This window comes from Sinohyriopsis cumingii, chromosome 6, assembly GCF_028554795.1.
Source record: "Sinohyriopsis cumingii isolate HCF-2022 chromosome 6, ASM2855479v2, whole genome shotgun sequence".
Lineage (NCBI taxonomy): Eukaryota > Metazoa > Mollusca > Bivalvia > Unionida > Unionidae > Sinohyriopsis > Sinohyriopsis cumingii.
In genome coordinates, this window is record NC_142966.1 from 16,977,960 (window position 1) to 16,992,711 (window position 14,752).

At 34.0% G+C, this 14,752-nt stretch overlaps 1 protein-coding gene across 4 annotated transcripts in view; it reads left to right on the forward strand.

Moving 5' to 3' along the window:
* The window catches only part of LOC149796430 (uncharacterized), a 108,188-nt gene that overhangs the window by 55,613 nt on the left and 37,823 nt on the right, over window positions 1-14,752 (forward strand). For all 4 annotated transcript variants that reach the window (XM_089961096.1, XM_089961097.1, XM_089961098.1 and 1 more), the window contains 2 exons: window positions 904-1,193; window positions 12,420-12,590. In XM_089961096.1, coding sequence (XP_089817222.1) covers window positions 904-1,193; window positions 12,420-12,590 — 461 coding nt within the window. The remainder of the gene's footprint in view (window positions 1-903; window positions 1,194-12,419; window positions 12,591-14,752) is intronic.

Below are 14,752 nucleotides of genomic sequence, written 5' to 3' on the forward strand. Positions count from 1 at the left end.
AGCAGAAGGGTAAAAGTTGGAGTTATTTTTTATTTTTTATTTTTTGCTTAGACCCATCATTTTTGTATGGAGACCGCAATTTATTCCAGATGCCCACCTTATCCTAGTTTTTGCAAAAGGTTCACCTGTCTGTGTGCAGTTAAGACTGGTATGCCTTAGATCTGAGGCCAAAAGGTCTAAAATCCTGACACAAAATCGCATTCCGATCTCGAGTGAATTTTGGGTGAAAAAAAATGGGTAAAAAAAAATGAGGTTTTTCCCTCTGTATTTTGTAGTGCAACTGGAACTTCCAGAATATTTGGGATCATTTTAGAGCTATATTTGTCTGCTTTTGTTTAATACCACCCACGTTGGTGTATCTTAAATGACCTTGATGCTGCAGAGCTTGGAAGTAGGGTACAGCCTCATCACACCTACAGACAGGATCGGGGCTGAATCAGTTAATGGATAGTTTTAAAAATCGGCTTAGTTTTTAAATAATTTAAAATAACCATAAATATTTTTCTCATTAATTCAGGCTATATATATTAACTTTGTGTTTGAGAATAATTATATAAAGGCAAATATAACACCCCCAATGCATGCTTTGAGGAGCAGTCAGTCTTGTTTTTCCTGGGCTTAATGTCATTTATAGTGTACATAGATATGATGGAATGTGACCTAGAACTTAACTATGTGCATGCAGATTTTCAAATGTTGCCATTTACTGTCTTTAGCATGTAAGACTGACCTGTTAGTTAGAATAATTTGTGTAGAAAGTTTTGTGACAGTAATTTATTTTTAAATGATCTCTAAGTTAAACAGTGCAAATAATTGAATGTCAGCTGTCATAAATGTGACAATTAGCAAATCAGCAGTTTTTATGACTTTTATTTAAAATCAGTTTGATTTCTTTGATAACAGTTCTTATGAACCCTATCGGTCACGCCCTGATGGTGGAGTGATGGAAAAAGCCAGTGCAGGTGTCTCTACTTTTGAAAGTCCTGAAAGCAAAGATAGAAGTTTAACTCCAAGAAGGCTATCCTCTGACAGAACCAAAAATGATCGCTTTGATGGATTGCGATCAAATACTGACAAATACCAATATATGGAGAAAACAAGAACAAGCTCTGGAGAACGAGATATAAAGTCTTTGACAGTTTCCTATCCAGACTTGACAAAGACATCACCACCATTATTAGAACGAGCCAGAGGTAGGTTGAGTTCAGATTGGAGGTATAATCTTTTTTGCTCCAGACTAGTGAGGGATACAGAAATGGGTCGAATGAATTAAATTTTGATACTACAGTTTTACCACTGTACTCAAGTCCATGCAGATTATATAAGAGCAATATATATATCAGTTTATTTGACTCAGATTGGACCTTTGATACACATTATCAGCAGGGTAATCAGAACATGTCACAGGATGTGAAAATCGTGATACACGGTGTCACCAGGGTGATCAGAGCATGTTGTGAGATATGAAAATAGTGATACTTAGATAATTATTCAGATTTTCAGGAAAGAGTACAAGACTGATGACCTTTACATAAAATTAGAGTCAGTAATAGTACCTGATTAATACTGTATGTGTTGAATCTGTTAACTGTATTGCAGAAATGCAGGGTTATTTCAATTTGATTGGAATAAATTGGGTGAAAAAATGATCTGTGTCAGTAATTGTATCAAGACAAGGAAACCCCAGTCATGGGGTTACATTATTTGTCTCCTCACTCAGCAGAGCCTCATGGGGAGACAAATTACATAAGCTATTGACTGGGATTTCCCTGTCTTGGTACAAACCTCAACATAGATTATATTAGCATCTGGGTTATTAAAACGAGGTGATTAGAACATGTCATGGGATGTGAAAATGGTTGATAAACATGAGACATGAGAGTGAGCTATGATAATTGTTATCCCTCTGGAAGCCATATTTTTTAATCAAGTTTGTCAGACTTGAAATAAAATCTCATCATAAAGATCTTGTACAGGTTGAGTAATGAGTGAGATGCATATGTTATAATGAGTTAATCTTGCACCTGATTGGCTGAGCTTGTTACCACTCTGGAAGCCATGTTTCTGATCTGATTTTGATCAAACTTGAAATGTAATCTTGCATCTGATTGGTTGAGTTTGTTACTACTCTAGAAGCCATATTTTGTCATCTGACTTGATCAAACATGGAATTCTTCTGTAATTAAGATTTTGCACTGTTTCAGTAATGAGTGAGATGTGATTTTGCATGTAGTTGTCTCTTATTACCACCTTGGAAACCATTTTTCTAGTCAAAATTTGATCCAGTTTGGAATATGGGCATATTAGGATCTCAGCAATTTCAAAAGTTTGTGGGATCAGTTGAAATTAATGACGTCACATATCTTGCATCAGATAGGCTGACCTGGTTAGCACTCTTGAAGCCATTATTTTTTATCTATTGGATTTATTATCATTAAGATCGTGGATGACTTTGATTATGAGCAAGAGACTGTGCATATTAATGATGTTTTTTAAAATGAAATTTTATGTGATAATGCATAAAGTAGATAAAATCAACATGATATACATGCTTTGGAGATAGTAAGGTGTATTATTACAATGCTACATAAACTTGCTTAGTGAAATGGTCAACATTGTGTTATGTAAGTCAAGTGAGTGAAGCCAAGCCTACTTGGGTCTCTTGCTTTAATAATATTTATACTTGTGAAGTGTAAGTTACAATTTTCCTGCTCAAGTGACCTAGTTACTTTGTTCTGTAATTTTGAAATAAGCCTTGTTAGAGAAGGTAAGACCCAGCAGTGTGCATAATTCTTGTTGTTTTGCATGACTTGAATGAGTTAGGTTCAGGTACAAATTATTATTTTCTACTAATTGATCAAAACTTACTCAGCAAATATGATGTCAACAAGTCTGAATTCATCATATGACTATCTATAAAAATGTCAAGTGTACACTTTTCTTTCTACTTCAGCTTTATATATGCAACTGTTTAGTAAGTTTTTTTGTGGTTTTCTATATTTAATAGAAAATATTTGGGTCAGGCAATGACAAAGCATGTGTTCTTACTTACTTTTAATATTATTTAAAACAAATATACAGCTTTAAGCTAAAGGAGTTTTTAATTGTTAGCTAATGCCACTTTTTTAGTTTGTAGAACTGGGGTTTGAGGAAACATAGGTACAGACTGACCATGGGCTGATGTTGGAGGGATAGGGGTGGGAGGACCAGAATTGTAATATAGAGATATATTTTGAAGAAACAGTATCACGGATGCACCATGGGCTGAGGTTAGGGGTGGGGGTGGGTACACAGTACTTAAATATACAGATTGTAGTGAGCAAACTTTTTCCTATTGCATACATGCCTGGTACATTTTCCCTATTGCATACCCAGACTGGTACTATTTCATATTGAATACCCAGATTGGTACTATTTCATTTTGAATACCCAGACTGGTACTATTTCATATTGAATACCCAGATTGGTACTATTTAGGACTTTTCACTGACCTCAGCATGTCAGAGTGCTGATGCACCAATCATATTTTCCCATAAGATATCCCAGTTTTAATTTCAATTTCATTTAAATATTTGGAAATCATGAATGAGTGGGTATGTAATAAACACATAACTACATTAGAGTTGGGGAGGAAAAACTGACATCTCCAATGGCATATCTATACACTATTTTAAACTTATTCTTTCCTCTGACTCCAAACAAAACACAAGTAGTTTTGTGTATGTGCATTTATGTATAAAGTAGAAATATTTGGGAAAGGGGACTTTAAAATTAGGATATTGATTTGTGGATTATCAAGAAAGTGCTGTCATAAATGTATACTATGTGGCACAGTATTTACCTAAATTTGTATAATACTTACCTAACTACAAACAGCATGGACCAAGATCAGCTGCAGTATAACGCATGAGCAGATCAAAGTCTGCTCTGTTAATTCTACTAGTGATTTCAAGTGCAGAAAAGGACAAGAATGATAAAATTAGCATCAGGCAACTTTTTGCTTTATGTTGGCTTTGTCAATAACTCAGCTTTTTATGTTAATGTATTATCATTAGATTTCTGTATGAAAATCTTTTCCCAGAGACAACATAAAAGCATGTATTTCCTGTCTCTTTATGTTAAGAATATGGTAAGTCTATAAAGGGTGAATTGCTTATCATGGCTGTTGAGCTCACAAATAGTGTGAAATATTGATTCTCATAATTAAATGATGAAGTCTTGTTTGATCAATTTCTAGCCATCCACAGGTCCCTCTGCGATATGCGGGCTTCCACCCATTCCACCTCATCCACTTCCTGGCACAATGGTAACAAACACTTTCCATCTGCAAAACGACCCCTAAATAATAACAACAACAACAACAGCAGTATTAATCAATATGACAAAAGCAACGACAGAAGTAGCAGCATGCCAAAAGGCGCAGACTCAGAGAAATCTTTCTCTCATAGGTTTAAAACTAAGAAAGCAAAAGATTGGGCGGGTATGTTTAAATTAATTGGGCATGGTAGCAAAATTTGAGGTGTGCTGCATGGTGGTGTTTTGACTGTCAAATTTGGTAATGCACAAGTTCTGTTTGGTCACTCACATCACTTGTCTTAGGACTGCACATTTTGGTCAGTGTCATTTATTGCTTGAATTTTGCAAAGCAATTCAGGTGTTTGGACTGATGATGTTTGTACATTTGTCCATCCATCCTGCATAAACATAGATGTTATGGTTTGCATTTAGGTCATTTTCTCAAACGCTATTGTGAGCAGTCACATGACTTTCTATGTAAATGTACCATAAAGAGTACTACAACTCACTGTGACCTACTTTTCATGGTTAAGTGATTTGTGTTTACCTTTGTGTTGAGCTCAGTTTCTCTAGGTTATGATTTGTGTTGAGGTCATTTATTCAGACATTGTTGCTTGTGCAATTGCCCATAGAGTCACAGAAGATGGCATTTAGATGTTTCATGTGGAATTTTTGTACCTCTCCATGAATATTAGGCTGCTGATCACTATTTCACTCTCCAGTGCTGTGTGTAAGCCTTTTTCGTTTGGCTGATTTTATCAGATGCTATTGCCTATGGAGTTCTATAACCATCGGCAAAAACTAGGTCAGTGTTCTTGCTTTCTGTTCCAGTGAGCTCAGTTTCTGTGGGTTGCAGTTTGCATTTCGGTCATTTTCTCAGAAACTATTGCTTGTAGTCACACAAGTTGGTATTTAGATGTATAATGTGGAGTACTACAATGTTCATTGAAAATTAGGTCACAGTGACCTATATGTCATGGTCCAGTGATTTGTGTCAATTTTTAAATTAGGTCATTTGTTCAGGCATTATAATTGTCTGTGAAGTGACATAACTTGATATGTGATTACTTCATGAGGAGTAATAGCAGTGAAAACTAGGTCACAGTGCCATATGATTTAATGATTCATTGATTTGCATTAAGGTCAGTTTTTCTATTTTAGAGTTTCTATATAGGTAATGTTTTGCACACACTTTTGCTTGTAGAGTCACATAAGTCATTATATATGTCAGTCATTGGTCTACATGAAGAAAACAAATCTACCAGCACAGGTACCCATCAATAAAAATGAATTTAGAGTATTGGCTTACAATCTAGTCATTGCTAGCTTTCTTGTTTGTATTATATCTCCACTGCAATGGCAGAAATAGGCATACTGTTTTGCTGCAATCCATCCATACAACTGCAGGTCCGGTAATCCATACATTCATCCAAAATCCATTTTAGTGCGATAGCTCAGAAGCTATTAAACTTAGAGCCATGAAATTTTAAAAACGTCTTGGTTATATAAATGGTTTTATTTTGCCGTAAACAACTTCACTATTTTTAATGAACTTATGGCTTGTTGTGACTTTGAATTTTCTAAGTTGGTCCTTAATACATTTCAGGAGCCATTGTGGCCCATAATCCAATATTCATTGGGTCGAATATATATATATATACAAAAATGACATATAGAGCCATAACATTTTACACACTTTTTCATGGTTTTAAGTAATTGATCTCATTAGATTTTACATGTATAGTCATATTTGATTTTTAAAAAAGTTATGACCCTTTGTGACTTTGAATTTTCCAATGCTGGTCCTGAATCTATGGCAGCATGATCACCCAATAGCTATCTAAATTAGTCCATATAATTTGCATACCCTCTTAAACATTATATTTTCATGATCTGATTAGATTAGTGGCTTTTTGTGACTTTTTGAAGATGTTCTTGAATCAAACTATCTCACACTGAGCTATGAAATTTAACATACTGTATGATGGTCATACATGCTGACCTAATTATATTTTGATATGTATAGTACTTTTTATTAGGTTCTTGGACTTTTGAGTTCAAAATGTATGTGTGTGTCCAGTCTCCAGTTTTACTATACCAAATTTCCAGCATCTCCATACTGGAGTTATAACTAATTAATTAAGTATTGTTAGTGATTTGACCTTGTTGCCATATTTATATCATATGATATCAATCATATAAGCTTTTTCACAAAAAACTATCTGCTTCAAAAAACTAGCTAACAGGTTCTAAACATTAACCAATTTTCAAAATATAGTATTTTCCCCATAATAACTGAATGGATAATATTTCTAATTTGTTAAAAATTGGTGGTGAGAGGAAGGCAGCTTATAATTTAAAGCAGGGAATGGGGACATGCACTACTAACAACACTCAACAATAACATCATAGCAGTGTGGGCAACATCTTTTTGAAACGTTGGATTGTTGTGCGCATTTGATCAGTTACATGTATTTTACACACCATCATACAAACTCCTGATTGTTTCAATAATGGATCATCATTCAGCAATAACATAAGAATGGAAATATTTGGTTTAAACTTCCTATTCATATATCAAGAAAATTTGCAACATTCACTGCAAACTTATTTTTAACTTTCTGTGCCAAAATAATCCAAGAAGTTCCTTTTTTTCTCCAAGATTTGGTATCTTTAAGTTGTAAAGAGATTTAAATATTCTTTAATTTTTTAAAGACGTATAGGAAATATCTAGACAAGTAACCAGAAATTGTATTTGCCATATAGAAATATTAACTTCTCTCTGTTAATAGGCAGGAGTGGGCCTGATTTTGAATTTCATGTATGAGAATTTCTTGGTCATGGAACTAAATCATATAAATACACATGCATATTTTCCGTAGCAAAGTGTAAGTTTAACTTATCACTTTCTTTGACAATATGCTATTAAAATGTTTCTGAAAATTTTAAATATCTAATTTACCTAATTAAAACAATTCTTTTATTTGACTTCTTTTCCATTCTTGGCTTTCTGTAACAATCAAATTTATATATAGGTAAAAATACAATAGATTTTCTGGGAAAATGTCCATTTCAGGTTTTCAAGGATTATGCCTGTAAATAATACATTAGAGTGATACATTAGATGAGGTATTGGTACAGTTGTTGTTGTAGGGTTTGATGCCATTTTTCAGCACACGATAGGCTATACATGGTGGCCAGTATTAATGGTGGAGGAAGAACCCAGGAAAACCCAGGAAATAACCACCGACCCTAGTACTGGCAAGCTTTCTCACATACCCACATCGGCTGAATCGGAGACTCGAACTCACACAGACAGAGGTGAGATGGCAGTGATCCATAACAGAGAGTGCTTTAGACCACTCGGCCACTCGGGGCCACCGATACTTGATACATTAGATGAGGTATTGGTACAGACTTGATACATCTGTATAGCAATGTAGATGCTTTTATTTATCTTAGATAAAATAATAATTGATTTTCACAAATTTAATCCTAAAGTGGTTTATCAAAGTCTGTTTATTCCTGATTGTTCTGTAATCTGTTATCAACACTAAACTTACAGATGAACATGGTTAATCACTATGGACTTTTACAAGAGCAAACTGGTGCACTGCTCCGGTGGCCTAGTGGTTAGAGCATCCGCCTCGGATGTGGGTGGTCGTGGGCTATATCCCCAGCCAAATCATACCAAAGACTTACAAAAATGGTACTAACAGCTGCTTCGCTTGGCACTCAGCATTAAGAGGTTAGTGTTAGGACTTGTCAGCCTGGTGTCAGGATAATGTGACTAGGTGGGACATCATGCTACATGTCTGCAGCATGATGCCCCAGTGCTAGACATCACTATAAACTGCCACACTGCAGACATCGTAGCGATATGACTTAAAATTGTCAAAGCTACATTTTAAATCCAAATCACACACACACACACACACACACACACACAAACTGACACTAATTTTGGTCAAAGTAATCCCCAGGCCTAATCATTCCAGTGTAGGGACTCATTCAGACTTTTTCCACTACTGGCACATTCATTGTGACATCATACTGCATTTTGGAAATATCCAGTTTATATTAGGGCATGCCTCTTGATTGTTTGTTTATAATAATGTTGATATAATTTAACATTGACTTGGTTTCACATGTATTTCTTGGGGCATTTATATAATTATCTTTTGAGGAATAGTGGTTGATGGTATGTTTAATCAGAGTCTTAAAAATGACACCTGAAATAGTGAGGACTGAACACTTACATGACCTCTATGACCTCTTTGCCTTGTGCTTTAGTGACCTTCTTTTTCAGTATGAAGACTGCAGTGAAAGAGTGAATATATCATAACAGTATACCATTCTACTTTTGTACTTACAAGGTATTAAAAAAATCCACTCAGGTCCTCTTGTTCAGATAATGGGTTGGTAGGTTAAAGGACAAGTGGAGTTTTAATAATAGTCACAGAGTAGTTTCAGGCCCATGAGGATGAGTACCAGTTTTTGAAATTTGTTTAGGCACTCATTTTGCCATCAAAGTACTCTTTTCAGGTTTTGGTGTTTGTGTTTGTGTTGCTATGCAAATAATGGAGGTCAAGGTTTATAGTGTGATGGTGGCTGGTAACCAAAAAATATGATCCATTTTGTTGTATCTGCAATTTTATCTTATACTTATTGGACATAACCAAATTTCCATTTTATTCCCACCCCCACTACTTAATATTGGAGGATAAACCTGTTTCTGTTCCTCTGTCATTCTGTCTGTCTATTCATCAACAGTCTCATTTCCAGAATTTCACTCTCAAACCATTTAAAGTAATTTAGCCAACTTTATAGCAGATCTCAAAAAAGTCACATGTGCTTAGCAGTACCTTCTAATACTAGGAATTTTTCACATTCAGTATATTTTGTTTTACCATGGAAACAAAGTGCTGCATGTAAGTGTTGTATGTAAATTGTGGGTGTTTGCATAAATGAGAGTGTGTGACCATGATGTGATACTTGTAATAGAAGACATTATATAAGATATAATACTGTTGAAGTGCTGATACACATAAAGTGATCTTGGATTCCTGGAAGTCAAGTACTGCCTGAAAAAGTTATCCATTTTGTTCAGTAAGATAATGTTTCTTTAATATTTCTGAGTCCAAAATATTGTACAAGAAAATTATCACATAGAATCACATGGACATCATACAGATTTCAAGTAAAAGGAAAGAGAAAATAAATTTACAAATAGCAGATAGTTTAATTTTCATTTCTTGACATTCATTTCACAGGCCTTTTTATAAGATAAGTGGAATCTGTCATGTAAATATCAGGGAACTAGCCACAATATTTGTCCTTTGCTTACTAAAATATATTATTTATGAATAAGGAATCAGTTTTCCTAAATAAAGATTTGGACAATTAATATTACTGTATCTGCCGTTTTACTCATTTTTTCCTTTCAGATATCTTGTAAGGCTATGTAATGCTACACTGATTTCAAACGTGTATAAGTATGGGTACCATTGTTATGTTGTGGTGTCATATGTTGAATTTTTCTGTTACAATTTCCTCATAAATCTAGAATTTTAGAGCCATTTGAGACAAAGGGTATAACTATATCATCACCAAACGGTGTGTCACGCATAACACTGGGGTCCAGTCTTCAAGGTCAATGTGACATATCAGTAGTTTGCTTAGGACCTGTTGAAAGGAAATAGATGGAGCTTTGTATACTTATATTTTGTCATTTAAAGATGAAGTATATTTCAGGTTTGAGGTCATATCAAGGTCAAGGCCATAGGTCAGTAGTACATTTATTCTTCTCTGGTGGCACTCATGTCTAATAGTCAAGGTTTTCTCTTCAAGGTCAAGGTCACTTACACTTTTTTAACCCTTCCTGTTCCTTTCATACAATGCTTTTTGAGATAGTGTGCAATGAAACTTAGTTGCTTTTGGAGTCTGCCAAGTAACTTTACAGCTGAGTCTTACAGTTGTAGATTTCATGATTGTGAACCTTTATGACCTAACCATGGTAAGTGGAGAACACAAATTTACTGAACTTGCTTGTAGTCATTCATTTTGTCATTATCATTAAAATATCTCAGATGCCACATTAAGTCAAGCATATTTTAAATACAACTTCTAAGAGATTTAATATTTATGAGATATAAAGTTTTGATGTGAAGTATTTCTAATACATAATGCAGTAACTTAATTAATTTGTTATTAATTTCATAAAAAGTCAATAACTTGGTTTCAAGCAGGATAAAAAGAAACTTTATTTCATAGATAAATATTTAACTAAATTCAAGGAAGCATTTATTTGATCTTGGTTATATATAACTATTCCAGAACATATAATTATTTGGTTCAATTTTGAAAGCACATCATAGTCATGAGACTTGAAAGCACATTATAGTCGTGAGACTTAAAAGTCAGTCGTGAGACTTGAAAGCATGTCATAATCATGAGACTTGAAAGCAAGTCAATCATGAGACTTGAAAGCATGTCATAGTCATGCAACCTAAAAGTTATAGTCATGAGACTTGAAAGCATGTAATAAGTCGTGAGACTTGAAAGTATGTCATAGCCATGAGACTTGAAAGCATGTCATAGTCAGGAGACTTGAAAGCATGTCATAGTCATGAGATCTAAAAGTTATAGTCATGAGACTTGAACGCATGTAATAAGTCATGAGACTTGAAAGTATGTCATATCATGAGACTTGAAAGCATGTCATAAGTCATGAGACTTGAAAATAATTTATAACCATGAGATCTGAAAGCACATCATAGTCATAAGACTTGAAAATAAGTCATCATGATGAGACTTGAAAGCATGTCCTGTGATTGAAAGTAGGTCATAGTCATGAGACTTAAAAGTAAACCAAAAGTGGCCTGAAAAGGTCTTAAGTTTGTAAACAATTTCCTATAGTATATAGTAAAGTCAAAAAATATTGTATTTTTGTTTCTCAGATTGCATAAGATTGTGTAGTAGGTCCAATGCCTGAATTAAATTTCCTTGATATATTAGGGAGTAAGGCACACTTTACTGCATGGAACTGTTTGATAACATTTTGACTGTGATCATCAGATTTGTACTCTAACCTGTTCAGCAGTAGATATGCATTGACAAAACATTTGACTCATAAGCTGTTCAGCAGTATATATTGATAGAACATTTGACTCATAACCTGTTCAGCAGTAGATATGTTGATAGAACATTTGACTCATAACCTGTTCAGCAGTATATATTGATAAAATATTTGACTCAACCCATTCTGCAGTAGATATGTTGATAAAACATTTGACTCATAACCTGTTCAGCAGTAGATATGTTGATAGCACATTTGACTCATAACCCAGTGGTTGCTGCATTTCCTTGGGAAATTCACTTACTCCCATTTCCTCAACATGATATGGTCAGTAGGTTTGTGTTATAAGTGCTGTTATAGACCAAAACTAGTGGCTATTTACTTGGTCAGTGTTGAAATGTTATAGTGGATTGTTTTATCATTGCAACAAAACATGTCTTAGTTTCTCCATGTCCAATAAAAGTTAGTTTCCAGGGTTATACTTATGCTTTCAATTTGTAAAGTTTCTCACATGATATTTGTTTTGCATTTTGCACAAGCTTGACCTATTCATTACATTATGTGCATTTGAAGTTTCCTTTACTTTGCTTTAATTACACCTGGAATTGTGTCTTCACAATTCATTAGGAAAACAAATTATTGAACCTGAAATATTCATTGTAAATATGTGCTGTTTTAGTTTGAACTAATCATATGCACCTGCAATGTAAAGTTTTTAAAGTAGAAATAAATTGAGAATATTATTCACTGGACATAGGTAGTATTCATTTTATTCAGAATAAATGAATGAATGACTCGATACTTTCAGATTCACAAAAATGGGAAGATAATAGCTAAGTATTTTTTTCAACCATTTTTCTGTGCATCGGTCTCTTGATTGATGCTGATCAGGATTATATTGCTATATATTTTTTCCTGTGGATACCATCCTTTGCTTGTATCACTGGACTATCATACACTGAAAGCTTAAAAAAATTAATCGTTCTGAATTTAATTCAATAATAATACTAAAACATAACAAAAAATATTTATTTTCCTCCTACAGAGGAAATTCAACACCCATCAACTTCAGCACTACCAACAAAAACTGAATCATCATACCTATTATCAACCTACCCCCGTACCAGCCCTGCCACAAGCACCTACCAGCGACAGTCACTAGAGCATTATAGCAACAAAAGAGACAAAGAAATGGACAGAAACCGAGATGAGAGAGGTAAGATATTATTCATTTGGTATCATTTTGTAAGAAAACACATTTCAAATATGTCTGTTGCAGGATAATAATAATAATAATAATAATAATAATAATGATAATAATAATGCTTTATTTATAGAGGGTGACTTATTAGTCAAGGACTATTCTCCCCTGAGGCCCTCTAAGGGGAGTATAACAATGCACATCACATGATGGCATCAGTTTTGGAAAATAATCAACAATTTTATCTACAGGTAAGAAGTAAAACTCTTCATTAAATGGAACTACAATGAAACCCATCAAAATGAAACTAAATCAGTATACCAGAATCCCCTCAAGACCGAATTTATTTTTTAGTCCCAAAATTTTCCTTCTTTAATATCATCATTTTTTTTCTTTAGTAAACCAAAATACCTCAACTCTGAATACCAAAACAATTTTCAATCCCAGATTTCAATTTTACACTTGAAGTTACAACGGAACAGATTAATTATGGTTAACAGGTACTATTGTGGTGTGAAATGAGAGACAGGGACCTGGAAAAAGTCCCAAGAGCATGCAAGGTTAAAACAGTGCTTGAAAGGTGTGCTGATATTGATTAGGGCTGAAGTCTTTACACAATACAAAATAGACAGACTAATTATATGCATTAATATTGTAACTAATTGCTTGTAGATAAGCCATTTAAGAAAGACTTGGTTTATCTGCTGATTATATAATTATGATTGATGGTTTGCCACTGGAGACCAACAAAACAGTATTCTAAAAGTTGAATTCACTCAATGATAAAAGTGATGTTTACATGTGGTACTACAGTAAGAAATTGAAACCTCTTGTAAACGGCAAGGTTCTGAAATGCCACTGCTTTAAGAACAGTAATGTTACAAATTTGCCAGTAACATATGTAACTGACAGGAAATCATTGATGATTATGCAGATTTTCACTAAATGGATAAATAACGTAAACAAATAGACGAGTCAGCAGAAGAGACAAATAATTATGTTCTTGGACAATACTGTATCACATGGACCTGATATATGTCCTAGTCACCCGACTTGGAAATTCCTACCAGCCAACACAACATTTCATTTGCGGCTTCTTGACCAGGGCATAATTCAAGCATATGAGGCTAGACATCGGAAATCTTTTTTGCGTTGTCATGTGGCTAAGACTGATTGTGTTGACCATATCAGTGATCTTCGTAAACAGATTACTCTATTTAATGTTGGATGCAATCCATTGGATTTTGAAAGCCAGTTAAGAGATGATGCCTGATAAAATGAAGAAGTGCTTAGAAGTTGCTAATTATCCTAGGTTATTAGTTCTGTATTCCTGTGTGGAACAACTGTATTTATTCATGTGACAGGATACAGTTTTGACCAGGAATGTATAGTGTACAGTTATTTGTTCACTAAATGCATGTATTTAAAATAATACCAAAAAAACAGCTTTCTTAATTTTGTGCTTTTATATAGAGACACTGATGCTCTCATAATTCTCTCTCTCTACTGATAAGTGCTGAGACAGAGACTTTTTCACATTTTCAAAATCCACAGTTCTCCATAATCTTCTCAAAGTTAAAAAATATTTGGGTCCCATGGGTTTTTAGCTTTGTGGTTTCACTGTTCAAAGATCATTGCATGTAGCTAAAAAAATTGAAAGTATCTAATATTTTTGTTATTTTTAGTTCACCGTGAGTCATCTTAAGGTCAAGGAAGTTTCTGGTATCATCCTGTGTATATTGTGTGCCATTCATCCTTCAACCATTATCTGTCAGCAAATGCTATTTTCAATTACTTCAGAAAATTCACTGTTCAACCAAACTTGGCAGGAGGAATTCTGGCACAAAAGCCTTTCAAGCTTGATGAAGTGATACTGATCCATTTTTAAATATGGCTGCCATTACTAATAATATACATTTCTTACAATTACTTCTCAAATGTAATTAACAGAATTCTACCACATTTCATTAAAAGCACCCAGGCATGAAAGGCTTATCAAATTTATATAAATATGCCCAATCACCATCAAATACTAAAAACAGAAAGTCCTTTAAATGACTTCACAAAACTGCTAAAAAGAATTTAAGCAAAGTTGGCAAGCAGCATCCTGACAAGAAAGTGTTTTAAATTTTGAAATTGATACCTAACCATCATTAAATATGGCTGCCATTACTAAA